Here is a 15555-nt window from a genome sequence, read left to right on the forward strand (position 1 = left end):
TTCATATAGTTCACCATGAATTATGATTACAATTAAGGCATGATTTAAATTGCAACAAACCAAGTGGGCACAACTTGGTGCTGATTATTTTGGATTTTTTCTTCGAAAATGTGAATCCTTGTTTAAGCTTACATATTATCAAGTACGACATAATGCCACTAATGCATATACATTGTATTTACTACAAGCACTAATGCATATTAATGAGCAGTTGTCAATGATAATTAACAAACAATCGAATCGATATAAGGTTATACCGTTAGAGTTTAGGACCTATATGAAAAGGCCGAATGACAGGTGTGTCCAATCATTCCATCGTTCCGGAAATAATGCTATCTATAATTTCCTTAATTGCCGTTTCGACCGTGTCAAGTGAGGGGTTTCAGGTGGGTCAGAATTTTATTGAATTTAGTCTCATGTAGTGCTTTTATAAGAAACGCAGTTATTTGTCCTGTAATAGGTCGTAAGGGAGAACATACCTTATGGAACTGAACTGAGGGGTGAGCTCTCCGGCAAGGTACTCCAAGACATCTCGACAACAAACGCAAATGATGATATCATGCTACCCTCAAGTACCAACGTCTTAAAATGTGGTGCGTCAAAGTAGTCATACTTAAATAAATATTATGCAATTGGTATATGTATGAAAAATTGTACAACTGCATATTGCTTGGACAGAATGCGGAGTTTTTAGTCGAAAAGATGACGACTTAACACGATGGGAAAACGAAAAAGTGTCTTTTCTCAATGTTTATCCATGGTCAGTGAGTTTAGTAGCGCCTGGTGGAATGTTTGCATTTTGTGGGGGCTCACTTATCAATGATAGATACGTTTTAACTTCAGGTATACACATAATATAACATACTTATTGGTTTATTGTGAAAAATACTGAATGCAATTGAAGTCTCCTTAATATACATATTTCATGATTTATGTATATCCAAGCGGCCTGTGTGGACGGGTATGACAAATGTATATTTATGACCGACTTGATTTTGTGCAGCGTATTTTTGCATGTAACATTTAAGACATTTGCAGATCTAATGCAGAAGGGGTGGAAGCGCTGATTGGCACATGGCCAGCGGCACATTTATCTGAAGACGACTCGTTGAACACGACAAACCTGTTTAGGAAAGCAGTCGTCCGTGTAATTATTCACCCCCTTTACGCAGATGGCCATTTAGGTATGAAAATCAATTGGGTCTTGTAGGCTATGTATTTATACTTACTTATAATATACAATACCTGTAATGTCAGAATAAGTACAGATTATCTTGTCACTTTTGCATAGACTACAACATTGCGCTACTGCGACTCAAGGGACCTGTTCCTACTTTTGGGACACGAGGTGCAGTGACTCCTGTGTGTCTGCCAAATCCTGAAGAGTCAGATTTGGTACAGGGAATGAATGCATCTTCACTACTTTGGCGTTTCGACGAATACGGTGCAAATAATTTGCATAAATTACGCACCTAATGAGGAGCATACAATTTACAATTACTACGGATGTAATATTTAGGTGGGGCCATCGTACCCCGACATCGATCGGAAGTAGATTGGGTTGTATTAGGGCAGCAAGAATGTCGCAATCTGGATTATAACGATCAGTGGACCAAGATGCCAGAGACCATGTTGTGTGCCAAAACGGATGAGCCTGCTGCTGACCACCCATTCCATCTTACTTACGATTGTCCAGGCGACGCTGGTGGTCCGTTGGTCATAACGTCCGGGTATCAGAAAGTACAAATAGGTAAACCCAAATCAAACCTTTACAAGTGTTCAAAAAAATAACTGTGGTGTACGATTTGAATGAAGGGATAGATTCATGGACAGCGTGTTATTCTAAACCTAGTGGCGTAGGACTATTCACGCGTGTTTCAGGTTTATAATTATCATTCTTAATTCTGATTATGTAAAACATAATCGACGCATTTTTAAATTGGTAAACGGTTGCAGAGTTTCTCCCATGGATTAAATCCCACATTTCTGAAGATGGCCGACACTGTTCCATGTAAACAAGTTATTGTATTCACAAAACATTTTATGGTTAAAAATAAATTCGAATTTGGGTGTAATTTGTTGGGTGACAACCTTAGGTGTTTTGGTGTTAATACTAACTTGAGCTTGAGTAGGTTTCGAGCTATCAGCTATTGACTTATATCAAATTGTCGGTATTGAAATTGTCTTTAAGAAAATAGTGTTATTCCACGTTTCCCCCGTGTGTCAGTTCCCCATCAGCATCATCGCCTAAGCGATTCCCCTTACATGCTTATAAATATTTTGGGGAAGCTACATTACTACAATAACATTTATTAGGTATAATGTGGTGCTACATACATATGTATGTCTTATTATTGGTAAGTAGAGGCGTTGCTGGGTACACAAAATGATAAACTCTGGATTTCTATTGTTTCATCCTAATGCATTATTTTAAGGATTGCGTGTTACTAATATGGGAGCTGAGGTATCGTCTTTCAGGTTTAAAAACAGTACAGTGTTTGCTTTGCACAAATGTCAATCACTGGAGCACATTGGCTTGCATATTATGCTTTCGTTGCATGGTTGCAAAATCTATAACTTACTCATAGGGTTGGCGTCATCATTTTCGAAACACACCAATAGAAAGGATATTCATTTCAACGTCGCGAACTGACATTTACGATTGTACAAAATAGTTGATCTTTGCGACTTCTTATTTAGTTCACATTCAGTAGTTAGTTACCCACTAATTCGGATATTTCTAAGTATTCCAAGTTCATATCATGCCAGTAAATATCGCAAAGTTCAATTGCAACGCTACTAAAGAGGAGAAAAGCGTGTATAAAAAATTTGAAAATATTGTATTTTGTGATTTGCATTTGGAAAAAAGCGACCTGACGATTATAATTTTATGCATTACCTTCTCTGTCTGCATTCTTCTTTCAATGGCTCTAGTTCTCATAAAAAATAGAAAAAGTCGCAAGTCGAAAATATTTACCAAGAAATGGACCAAGGGACCACAGAAAAGTAAATTATATAAATTTGTTTTTATTTATAGTTTGCAAATAATAATTATCGGGTGTAAATGATTTTTTCTGCCATGTGCACTTATTTTATTTACAATTAACCTGCGGAACAATTAATTAAACGTTTCAGATCAATTGAAGCAATCCGGCGACATAATTAAAGGTAAAATATATGTTGACTTTAATATAATAATACAAGTGCAGTATAAACATTAATGTAGCTTTTTAATGAACAGGAAATGTGGAAGCATAAAAACTTGGACAATGAAGCCCAACTATTCAATATTCGCATCGCATACGTACAACAACGTAACATCCCGTTCATTATCCTGGATTGTAAGGTGGTCGTCAGTCATGCCTTCCATGACCACCTATTTTTCATACAACACAAATTTTAATCCAAATAATCAATGTCTAGAGACTTTCTATTTATTTCCCTGTCGGTGCATACCACTGATTCAATGGTTATATATCTACAGGGAAATCGTATTTTATTTATAATCTTTGCCAGAAAAATTCACAGTAAATACAGACTAACAATTTTTAACCGTATATTAATAAGTAACTTAAATAATTTTAAAAACAAGTAAGAATGTATGTTTTGATCAGAAAATATAACGTAATTGATTTGGTTTAAACTCAAAAATCCTACCCAAAAAATCAAGTTGAAATATTTTTAGTTATTTAAATTTTTGTGATTATTGAAACAATTTATGTAAACACAAAACGTATGTCTAACAAAATAAATTATGATTACCTAATTAACCAATAATTGAAAAAACATGCATATTATGCGTATCAAGTTCTCTTGATTAGTACCAATAATTACGCCAATTGTTTGGTGGCACGAAATCCTTCTCCTCCTCATTCATTTGGTCGGTGTAAATCTGCGCTTCTTTGTAGTTATGATTATTGGTTATCTGATGTACTGGTTGATGAATTGTCTGAGGATTCAGAATGATTAAGTCTTGTTTATGTTGCTTCTTGTCTACGAAATCAGTAGGATCGATTTTCCACGTAGCTGTATCAACTTGTATCTACATATATCAAGTGCATATGTGCATACAATAAATTATATTGGTAATATATATATGTATGTACAAAGAAATATCAACCTTTTAGGGGCATATGCTGTCAGGAATTAAAGTTAATTAAAATATAATATTTACTTACCTTTATTTCCTCAATGTGCTCATAACATGCAATTCCCATTTGATCGAGATCCATTCCTTCTCGAGCATGCTCAGGTTCCATCCGCAGCCGAAGAAATGGAATTTTATTCATGATAAAAAGTAAGAAAAATGATACTGAAATGCTCCAAGTGAAGCCTGCAATCAATGAGCATACAATATTCTCAGATTATGGCTAGACGCCTATCAACGAAATATCTGTCAATATTTGATATGTGATCTTCGGTTATGTCACGCCCCTTACCAGCACAAGTATCTGCAAGCTGATACAAAATTTGCATATAATGACCTTCAACCATTCCTCCAAGACCAATTTCTTCTCCACCATACGCCGTGTGGGCAAACACTCCCTGTAAATGGAATTAAAGTACTCTGATTTTGTTTAGACAATTATTTTCATATCCACGTGTTTCTAGAGATTTTGTTTACTGTTAGCAAAATTCCAACGATTCCTGCGAGACCATGCATTGCGAATACATCCTATAATTAAAGCAAAAACCAAATAAATATATATTTTAGAGGCATTCAGTTAAGTGGAGTACTTATATGTCAATCGTACTAATGTGTCATCGAATTTCCAATTCGTCTTAGCCAAGTGACCCCAGCGACAAACGACCGTTCCTATAATAGCGATTGGAAAGGCCGCAGCAGGATGGACGAATCCAGAGGCAGGGGTGATCACGATGAGCCCGATTACGGCACCCGCACAAAATCCAAAAGCGGTACATTTTCCGTTGCTGAGGTAGTCTAGAGGCGAATAAAGAGACTTTTGTGATAAGATAAATTGGATTATCTGACAAAAATTTTAAAGCGAACTGACCTTGAAACGCCCACGTGATGGAACCAATGGACCCAGACAGATTGGTGACCACACAAGAAAAAACAGCCTGAATGCCAAAATATATATAAACGTATTTATAAAAAAAATCTTTCGAGAACCTTTTCCTTAATTACCTGAAGTGTCGCTCCGAAGGCTGCAACATATTAAATAATGTGTTGCATAACGTTGTATCAAGTTTTTTTAAAAACAACCTGTATAAACTATGTATATACCTGATCCCGAATTATATCCAAAAGACCCAAACCAAATAAAGATCGTGCCCAGAACAAGAATCGCCTGAACAGAAAAATATTTATGTACTGATTAACTCACTCCTCATGTTGGGTGTAATTTAGCAAGTTAACACAGGGATTTTGAAAAGAAAGGATAACAAAACAAACCATATTATGTGGTTTGGCTTCCTTTTGTTCTTGAGTTCTTGGACCAAGATGGTAGCAGTAAGCAATTGCGGCTGCTGAAGCTGGTACATGCACTGGGGCACCGCCCCCAAAGTCTAGCACTACAAAATTCAGACATTTATTTTCTGAAATACAATGTACAATTAGCGTTAAAATTTAAGGGCTCACCTCCTGTTTGGAATGACCAACCATTTGGGTTGAGAGACCAGAAAGCGCAGGGGCAGTATACAAAGGTGTTCCACCTTTAAATTTATTTACAAGAAAACAAAGAAAAGATCTAAAAATTAAAGCCGCTCAAGTTGCAATTTTTAAAATAATCAATTATTCATTTTTAAATTTACAAGAATATGAAAACAAGGGCAGGCAGGATACGTGCCCTTTCGGCTAAGGCTCCAGATAATAGTGCTGCCGGCAGTGTGGAAGTAACGCCTTGGTAGAAGCAAAAGGAAATTTCGCTTATTCGTACTGCAGTTGGATACGCCTGGAATAGAATGTGACGAAGTATTACGCTAATTTCCATTAGTATACTTAATATGGATGGACGTCACCTCTTCCCGGACTCCAATATAAAATGCCTTGTTGAAATCCCCAATGAAAGAATTGTGGCTGAAATCGAAATTGCGAATGAGAATATTTATGTTCTAGAAAAAGTGCTACATACATATTACTAATAACGATTTAAGTGTGCGGATTTCACCTTGTCAAAGAAAATGAAAGTGAGTAACCAAATAAGAACCATTGAATGGAAGCTATCGCGATCGACCAAAGTGATAGAGTCATCATAGACAATGCACCTGCAATAATGGACTGGAATTAAATATCTTAACGTAGAAAAGACTGAATATCTAATCAGTGATGAACTCTTGACCGTACTTGTACTTTTCGCCATTCCACTGTAAAATAATCCACACCCAGGAATCATAAACCAAAGCAATGAAGAGCCAAAAACCATGAATCCTATAATTTAATTTAATCTTATCAATTTAATTACTTAATAAGATTACTATTTATTGCAATTATGAATTTATAATAATTTCGTCAGTCGTGTCACCCTAGGGAGATCAGTCTAATTTTGTACTGATAGGTTGAATGGCACGTGAAATAAAGGCAAAACAAACAAACAAACAAACCTTCATTTCCAAAGTCCAGTGGGTATTGACGTTCTAAATTTTCGGGATATGACAAATGTATTTTAACTTTTAAAATAATTAGATCTTATCAAACCTTTCCCAAATGTTGAATTATGATGCACGTGAAAGTAATGATGAGTATCTTCCATCATAACGGAAAAATATTTACCAGTTTCTGCGTCAGACAAACGCTTGGACTGGGCACAATTTTTCGTTTGTTTGTCTTGATATCCGATTTTTCATGAATGAATGACCATAAACCTTAATATGTATGACTCAAGATATTGATTCATGCTTGGTTAGTATTTTTACGATTATGTATATATGCGTATTACGTGCTTTCATGAAACACGTACGATTTGCACTATTGCAATCATTGGAACGTTCATTGATAACAAAATCCAATTGCATCACTAAGTAATTTCAGACAATGTATAATTTTCTCTACTATGCAAAAAATGAATAAAGCAAACAATTCATGAAATCACAACAATAATACTTCCGCCAACGCAACTCATTTTCATGCTAAGCATAATATCTAGGATCAAATTAAGTATGTATGTATGCATCATTTTGCTACGCATATAAGAATATGGTCGAAGAAGACATTGAGCTTGCTTACTACATAAATACTTTATAACATGATGACCTGGGCCAGACAAAATTGTTAATATAATATGGATCAGCTCATACCGTCAATACTAACGGAATATGTAGGGTTAATCCTAAGACGATGCAATATGAAAGTATGTAACTTATCTCTGAAATATTTCAAGAAATAAAGAAGCGAGCAACAATTGTTTATACTTCTAAATTCTTCTTTATTCTGTACATGTTATGTAATTTTACTTGCAAATAGAGAATTTTATTTAAAAATTATGCAGCTATGTACATACATATTACCACGTATTGTAGATATAATTTTAACTTGTCAGGTAAACACTTTCCCAGTAGCCTTTTCGATATACCTTCCCTCATTATTGTTGGGTCGATTCCACCACCCAAAGTGTTTTTCTCCTTCTCCATTTGTTTTCCATGGTTCATCGAAGGCTTCAAACATTTGAACTTTGACACGATTGGTTTGCGCCCAGTTTTTCATCCCTTCCCAAAATTTTCGTTCATTTTCAATCGTGTTAACCGCATTGTTAAAAGTTGCACCTTCAGACGCCCATCCTGTTTCGCCAATAATTACCTCAATGTTCTTGTTGTAACGCCAGAATCCATCTCTTGCGGAGTAATAAGCGTCGGATATTTCCTGCACTGCTCGATCCGGATTATTGGCTCCAGGCCCAGGATAGAGATTGCACATGATAAAATCCGATGATTTCGCAATATTTATCAAAACAGCTTGGTTTTCTCCGCCCCATATTTGGCGACAGATATTGACTCTGGTGCCCACACTGAGCCTTAAACCTTGTGCCCGAGCCTTGTTGTCTTGAATCATTTTCAAAACCCTATTCCCAGTTTGTGCATTTGTTACGTATTCATTTGTAAAGGTGAGACCCCACACAGTCCCAGGCTTCACCGAGTTGGCTTCTTGAGCTGCCGAAAATGCATTGTTGATTTCCCGATTCATTAAGTTGGCATCTTCAAGCTGGTTGATACCCTGAGAAACCGAGATAACCACCGAGTTGTAGTCACGATTGATTTCTGAAGCTGCTCAAGCTATGAGAGCATTGCTATCGCATTTGTCCCATGGCTTGCCATTGTTATAACCTGTAAAGTAGTTAAAGACACAGATTATTATTGTTTTACATTATGCACACTCGACCAATTAAGATTTTTCTCGTTACTTGCTACACCCATTCCGTATGTACTTATGGAGTTGTGTTTTGTAAGGATGATGCGCAACATTTGCTTAATTTCTGCCAATGTATAGCTATCCCAGTAGGGATACGGAGGTCCTTTCTTCACATAAGGGGAAAATGCTACGCCGAAGTAATTAATACTTTGAGCAGTGGTCAATTGTATGGAAAATATATCTGTAAGAGCTACCACTAATAGTACTGTGAATGTAAAGATACCCATGGTTTGTGTGTCATATATTTGGGAAATATGTTAAGGAGTTAAGTTTAGTAAGTTCCTAAGTTGCAAATTCTGCAGATTCTACAAATTATTCATCAAAATTGGTCTTTATAAAGGTGAGGTAAAATGTTTTCAAACAAAATTTATCTGTAAATATGTAAGTATGCATGACTAACTGACAAAAGTATCATTAATAATGACATTAATGGCTTACCAAGAAATAGTCAATATTGCCGTACTCAACTATGGAGTAAAAGCTCAATATAAAGTTCTAAATGTGTACATATGTACATATGTATGTATGTGTGTGTATGTACATAGATTACATTGCACATATATGTGCAGGAGTTTCTAAAAACAAGCTATAAAAATAAATTAAATACTTGACAGATGACCATATTTTGGACAAACAGCCATATGTATTTTGCTTACGCACATGTTCAAAATAATAAAACAGTGGTCGTGCAAAAACATTTAATGAGTAAATCATTGATACATACATATGTACAAACCTCTATATAAGTAATTCGGTATTCTGCGAAATCATTTTATTTCGTAGATAACGTATACAAATTTCCCGGATCTGTACCACGAATAAGCAACTATTTGATGAATGATAAACAAATTCTCCGAATCAAAGATGGCTTATGAATACTGCATACAACAGTCTTACTAATTTATTATCTACAATTTTATTTTACAGGATTTTTAAATTTAAGTTTCAAAATTGAGTCCTAATCAATTTTAGACTCAACTTTTGTACCCTGCTTGTGCTTATTTTTAAAGTGTCTGTTATACCCACTTTTTTGCACGAACAATTGTCCGCAAATCGGGCACCGTAATCGATTGTCATCTTTGATTCGTTCAGTGAGTCCTCTGCACAAGTTCCTTCTTCGAGATGGACGAGTAGACATTGGGCGCCGGTGCCGCTGGAGGCTCACGTCGTTTTTAAATCTAAGGATTATGCATAAGTATTTGAATTAAAATGAGTCATGAATTATACTCACATTACAATTCAGTTATACATTTTCAAGCAAATTGGACATTGCACGGATATGTCTTCTGGGGAGCTGAAAAATTTGAAATTTTATGGTGAAACAAATTTTCAGATTTTAAGTTTTTACACTTTATTTGATTTGAACTGAACTGTTTGAGGTACATATGCCGTTGAAGGTGAGCTTTGCTGCTTAATTGCCTAGAGCATTGGGGACAGTTGTACTTTGTTAAGCGTTGCATTGAGATCTGCTTCGCAGTTGTTTCTGGTTTGAGATTCTGATTCTGATAAATTTCATGCGGCCTCAATTCATGTTTTATCGCTAATGGAGAAATTTCTGCCGTCTCAATCGTTACAATTTCTTCATGTCGTGGTGTTGCATTTTCCTCGGAGATTGGAAAGGGTTCATGTTGTGAAGATTTGAATACAACTGTATCGTTATTATTATTTCGGACAGAATTTTGGGCACTACTCATCTGACCTATTTCGGTCAGGTGTATTGCAGGTTCTATTTCGACCATGTCTGGTTCAGAGCGTTTCACCGCAAAATTATCCACTTGAATACAAAACTCTTGGATTTCTGCGCATATTTTCTGGTATTCTTGCTGAAGGTCACTTCTCTCGCATAAATCGTCTCCTATCGAACAGAGTTTACTACTCCATTTTGTCCATGCCGTGTTGTGGCAATGACCTGGTATTTTGTCACCACTAAAATAGTTGGAGGGACATGAGGACATTGAATTTAATGGTGAAGTTGTGCAGTTGGGGTCTTCTAACTCTTGAATTGATACATTTTTGTGCATGGGATTGCCATGAGATTTGCTTGATATATTTGAACTAGTATTTGGATGATTTTGAGATTTTGTGATTAATTCGTAATACATCCACTCCCAAATCATTTGGTTACTTTTTGAAGGAATGTCATTAATCCAAGTACCGTGCCTGCAATACCAAGTCATTAAAAATAATTAGGCAAAAGATTTCGATTCTCCAGGAAAAGTTCAAACGTGTATTGGCGAAAACCAATACTCGTTGCATAGAAGATGTAAGAAATTCGTCCATTGTTTCGTCTTAACTTATGTACCTCTCGTGACACATGCACTTCTGGTATGATTCCTGTATAATTTCTGCATCTTCTCGAACAAGCGTAAGAAAATTCATTGCTACGAAACATGATGTAATTTTTAAAATCAAGTTAAAAATTGAGAGTATAAATGCTATATGTTTGTAATTTTGTGACTTACAGCTACTAATGCAGAATGTTAAATTACATGATGCATGTATTACTCCTGGAATTCCAAGAACAATTGGTGTCCTTTAAATTAACTATTTTTTCGCATTCATCAAAATAAGCACTACAATTATTCTTAAGCAAACCTGGTAACGTTATTACAACATCACCTTCTTCCTGGAAGATCTATGTATGTAAAAGTAAATATCATCTCATATGCAAATGAGAAATAGCTAACGTGCAGATGAAAGTGTTATTTGTACTAATAATTTTACCAACGTATAGTGAACTCTCCATAAGTCTAATTGTTGTAATGTCACAGCATACTTTTTATTTCTAACGAAACAATCAAATGCTTCTGGGGGAACGCCATCTAGATACACGCAGTGGGCAACCCTTCTCACAAACTCTTGAGCAGAGGACGGATGGATAATAATCCTGAATAAAATTAAAAATTTTAGTTGATATTAAAAATGTGATGATTTGTCTCTAGTTTCTCGAACCAGGATTTGCATCCAGCATGACAAATATTGATGCTGGCAAGGTTGTGAACTTCGGATTGAAAAGGAAGAATTACTCCAGATTGGCCAACATGAATTTTTGGTAATTTCACATCATTGTTATCAACTTCTCAAAAATAGAGGATTTAACAAACATGATTAATTATGCATATAATTCAATGAAAGCTATACCATCGTCAAAGCGACATAACGGGTTGTCAAATAACTGCAAAGGGTCTTCCAAATCTGGACTTGTTAAAGGTTGGGTGAGATAAAGCTGACGAGATTTATTGTCTACTACAAAGTTCATAAGAGATTTTAGTCCAATAATGTCTCTATTCTGCATCTCAATTTCATTACTACGAGTTTTCCTACGCAAATCGAGAAAAAATTGGTTACAAAGGGCTTCTCACTATATGAATTATAGAATTGGTCGCTGTGTCTTACGCATAATGCATAAATTCGCCGATGTTGCTAAAAGAATTCGATTCGCTACGGAGTTCGTCCATGATTTCTGAGGAAAGAATAGAATTTTCTTGTTTAGCATCATAACGATGACTGAACTGGGACGTGTGTAAGCTGTTAGAGCTGATCTTCAATTCAGATAATTTTTCAATATTTGTCACGCTTTTGTCTCTTGAACGAAACCAGATGATACGCCAATCATGTTGCCAAGATTCCAAGTATAGTGGCAATTTTCTAAAGCTCTCAGCAAACAGAAATCCTTCGAATCTTTCGATGACGAAGGGCCCGGTGTTTAAGTAGTGTGGTTCGTAAAGCATCTAAAAAGCATGAAAATCTTCATGTGTATACATATCTCCGAAGGATGAATAGTATATATTTTAACGGATATTGTTCACCATAAATGGTGAGTATGTATCGAATTTGTGCTATCGATTGCTTGCCTCCCAAGAATTAAAAATTCAATGACACCTAAATATTATATTTTGAAAATTGAAATTTTTCCGTCTGGGTAAATTTTTGTGGATTAGCTTCCAATTCTTCATTGATCGACCTACAAAAATAACATGCTCCTAAATGTGCTGAAATTATATTAAAATATACCAAAATTTATCAGCCTTTCATAAATCTTTACGTAACTCAAGCATATGCACATTAGCAAACAATAAGTGCATTTTATTTTAAAACAACGTATAGAAAATCTTGAAAGTTACAGATCGTTCAAAAATTAGGTTGTGCGTTACGCATATCCACTTCTAAAAGGTGCGATAATCTGTAACGTAATTTAGGAACGGCGCCATAAGAACGGTTCTATTTTTTAACCAAATTTGTAGCGAAATTCAACTATCAACATGTATTAAAAAAGTTATTAGTACATACATACTTATTTATGATGAAAGCATACATTTTGCGTCAGACTAAATAAACTGGTTGAAGTCTAGTGTTTTTTATGAGATGTTTTTTTTGCATTCTTATGATTTTAATCATTTCCCAAAACGATAACATGACATTGAAAACAGGTTTGAAAGTAAAAAAAAATGTTCCAAACAGTACAGCTATATACGTACTTATTTTCGTTAATTTGACTTTGCTTGTTTTTTGGAGTCTTTTATGCTTGGCAAATTATTGAATTTGGCATACCGAATATAATCCGCAAAGATAGCCTTAAAGTCTGTAACGCTATATTGCATAGGTTATTAAGGGGTGAAAACCCCTTTATGGAAATGTCTTGTCTGTCTGTCTGTCCGTCTGTCTGTCTGTCTGTCTGTCTGTCCGTCTGTCTGTCCGTATCCACGATAACTTTAGAACGGATTCGAATTTCGACATCCGGTTTTCGCCAACGTGTTTCTAATTTTTGGGGACGGGATGAGTTCGAAGATGGGCGTTGTAGGTCGTAAGGTCACGGCGTCACGATGACGACTCCAACGGTCAAAGGTGTCGAATTTTTTGTTTCCACCGTTTTAGACGTATTTTTGGACGGGGATTTCAGAAATCGCCATCATTTCGACGTGCGACGACTCCATGACCGTGTGGGAGGTGTCGAATGTCGAAAAAATGACTTTTGTCATGTGGGGTGCCTATTGAAAGGTATTGTCGTGTACGTTTGAACTACGCGGGTGGGGGTGTCAAAACGGGGCAAAATGAGACGTGGGGTAATGTGAGACAATGACGGGAAAGTGCTGAAAGACGTTGTGGGCGTGCCACAAAGACAATTCCGTGTGTTTTCACCCCTTTGCTACATTTCGTTTGCAACGGTTTATTAGGTTTAAGTATGGAAATGAAAAATACTAAAATACGTCATTTAGCAACTATCTTTGCAAATTGCATACTGATTTTTTTTAATCTGTCGAAAAGTACAAATTTCTCCTATTTCAGTTGGTGTGGTTATGGCAACAATCTTTCTCAAAGTTTTTTGGACATATTTTTTGAGCAATTAGGCGTACATATTCTTATGTACATATATGTTCCCATATACGCACTTTTCTATCACTACGAAATTTAAAGGATTATTAATTCCATCGACATTCGTTATTACTGAATTAAATTATGGGCTAAATAACTTTTCCAGAGTAAATTTTGCTGCAACTTTTCCAAAATTTGAACATAGTTATTGAGGCTAAATCGAAACTCGATATTCAAGTACAGCTAAAGTGCAACTTTTAAACTAATGAATAAAATACAAATTGCATGAGTGAATTATGCCTAATTTAGAAGAAGACTTTAAACTAATGTCACTATTAAAAAGAATGTGACAATAAAACTATTTTACGTTTAATATAAGTACTTACTTTTACTCCAATAAACCAATCCCAAGGCATCGAGCTGTACTTTCCTGTACTTGGCACCACTAATTTATTCTCCACTTCTTACGTAGAACGAACAATATTCTAATGAAATGCACTGCCAAATTTAACCACTCGTTAGTTCTAACAAGGAAAAGTAAGGGCAGGTTCCTTTCCTCTGAATGAATCAATCTGAACAACTACAGAACGGCATTAGACGTTGAACTTACTATGTCTCAATTTGTAAGTCCCAAAGGAAATTGTCATTTAATATGTATATCCATATGCATATGTACATACTTCATACGCTTAGCAACCTTTCTATACAGTGAATACATTTTTAATGTATATGCAAACCCTTTGCAATACATTATTGACACAATTGCCCCTGATTTGAGACGACACTGGTTTATTTAGATATGCATAAGATAAGCATGCATTGGATTTGATTATTTGATTATTAGTCCATTTTTGCATAGTTGTGTTTGTAAATACGTACCAGTACATATATACTGTAGACTGTGCACACTCATGTTTTACAATATTATGTATTTATGGAATCAGGAGCCAAATGATATGCGCCATTATTGTTCTACATATTGCAGAGCAATTCTATCGACAAGTTTTTAAACTTTTCCAATAATAACAAGTTTGCATGAGATAAATAAAAAAACACGTTAGAAAGTTGTATTCATGAACAGGTTATTGATAGTAGATACATATCAGGTTTGGCAAGTTTGAGGAACCAAACTAACACATTTATTTTGTCCTGAAAAGTTGCTCATAGCGTATCAAATCCATTTTTAACGCCGACCTGATTAATTAATTAGGAACGTATTACACGACACACAATTAAATTTTTATTGTTTCAAATACATTAATCTTCTTGTAATTAAAACTTTCACCCCCACTTGAAAACCAATGTTCCCACTAGATTCTAGTTAATGAAAATTCTAAGGAGGAAAGCTTCCCTACTTGCCCCTCACAGATTTAGATGCCCTTTGGATATGTGAGTGAACAAGAACCCCAAGTGTTTTGATGCTATGGCTACAATTGTGCCCTCCACACCCACTCAACATATGTGCAAAAACACGAAGAAACCCTCCTTTTCACTCGTTCAAACCGTCGCCAATAATCCAATTTAAAATTAGCAACTTTACTCGGATTTTGAAAATTCTTGCACCATTCCCAGACACTCGTTTTGTTTTCTGGAACTCAACTTGGTTGAACTTTTGATTTCTCGGAAGGTCAGGAAATTTTCAAAAATATTTTCAAAACTATAATTGTCGAGTTTGATAATGGATCTGATCAAATAACTACGTTGGGCTAAAGTGCAAGAATTTTCAAGATCAGAACATATGCAATTAGATTAGCGCTTGAAGATTGGTGATTTATTTAATTTTAATTTATTTATTTAGGTATTTAATTTTTGAAGAGCGCTTGATTTTCATAATGTTTGCACCCTGGAGTGGAGTGGGTGTGGCGGACAAAATGTGG

The 15555-nt window shown here is 35.5% G+C and overlaps 4 protein-coding genes across 10 annotated transcripts; 1 reads left to right on the top strand and 3 right to left on the bottom strand.

Moving 5' to 3' along the window:
* Positions 1-88: 88 nt before the first annotated feature.
* Positions 89-3373, top strand: LOC110844595 (transmembrane protease serine 9). Of its 2 annotated transcripts, XM_035847480.1 has the most exons (11): positions 89-386; positions 461-593; positions 679-843; positions 946-961; positions 1039-1184; positions 1292-1444; positions 1520-1750; positions 1816-1881; positions 1957-2011; positions 3136-3168; positions 3242-3373. In XM_035847480.1, exons 1-10 carry the CDS (start codon positions 291-293, stop codon positions 3164-3166), a joined length of 1092 nt encoding a protein of 363 aa, XP_035703373.1. In that variant the 5' UTR covers positions 89-290; the 3' UTR covers positions 3167-3168; positions 3242-3373. The 2 variants fall into 2 exon arrangements, with proteins under 2 accessions (XP_035703373.1, XP_021946529.1); XM_022090837.2 differs by lacking the exons at positions 3136-3168; positions 3242-3373 and having other exon boundaries at positions 98-386; positions 1957-2084.
* On the bottom strand, positions 3248-7176 carry LOC118434311 (ammonium transporter 2-like). Its single transcript, XM_035847479.1, has 16 exons — positions 6565-7176; positions 6308-6391; positions 6132-6228; positions 5983-6040; positions 5776-5915; positions 5603-5676; positions 5417-5535; positions 5249-5312; positions 5150-5169; positions 5016-5082; positions 4755-4942; positions 4625-4675; positions 4440-4545; positions 4179-4333; positions 3825-4042; positions 3248-3376 (listed from the first exon to the last, which is right to left on the bottom strand). The coding sequence occupies exons 2-16, from the start codon at positions 6384-6386 to the stop codon at positions 3358-3360; spliced, it is 1455 nt and encodes a 484-aa protein (XP_035703372.1). The 5' UTR covers positions 6387-6391; positions 6565-7176; the 3' UTR covers positions 3248-3357.
* Positions 7177-7364: 188 nt separating this feature from the next.
* LOC110844843 lies at positions 7365-14295 on the bottom strand. 6 transcript variants are annotated; one of them, XR_004834059.1, is made up of 12 exons: positions 14065-14279; positions 11762-12096; positions 11507-11685; positions 11318-11441; positions 11090-11252; positions 10961-11000; positions 10828-10872; positions 10668-10746; positions 9737-10525; positions 9615-9659; positions 8358-9543; positions 7365-8280 (listed from the first exon to the last, which is right to left on the bottom strand). XR_004834059.1 is itself a non-coding variant. In XM_022091144.2 (12 exons), exons 1-12 carry the CDS (start codon positions 14092-14094, stop codon positions 8225-8227), a joined length of 2037 nt encoding a protein of 678 aa, XP_021946836.2. In that variant the 5' UTR covers positions 14095-14282; the 3' UTR covers positions 7365-8224. The 6 variants fall into 6 exon arrangements, 2 of the variants coding, with proteins under 2 accessions (XP_021946836.2, XP_035704019.1); XR_004834060.1 differs by having other exon boundaries at positions 11762-12329; XR_004834062.1 differs by having other exon boundaries at positions 11762-11828; positions 14065-14273.
* On the bottom strand, positions 7496-8140 carry LOC118434237 (glucan 1,3-beta-glucosidase-like). Its single transcript, XM_035847174.1, has one exon. The coding sequence runs from the start codon at positions 8138-8140 to the stop codon at positions 7496-7498; it is 645 nt and encodes a 214-aa protein (XP_035703067.1).
* Positions 14296-15555: the final 1260 nt, after the last annotated feature.

Source organism: Folsomia candida, unplaced genomic scaffold (genome assembly GCF_002217175.1).
Source record: "Folsomia candida strain VU population unplaced genomic scaffold, ASM221717v1 Fcan01_Sc002, whole genome shotgun sequence".
Lineage (NCBI taxonomy): Eukaryota > Metazoa > Arthropoda > Collembola > Entomobryomorpha > Isotomidae > Folsomia > Folsomia candida.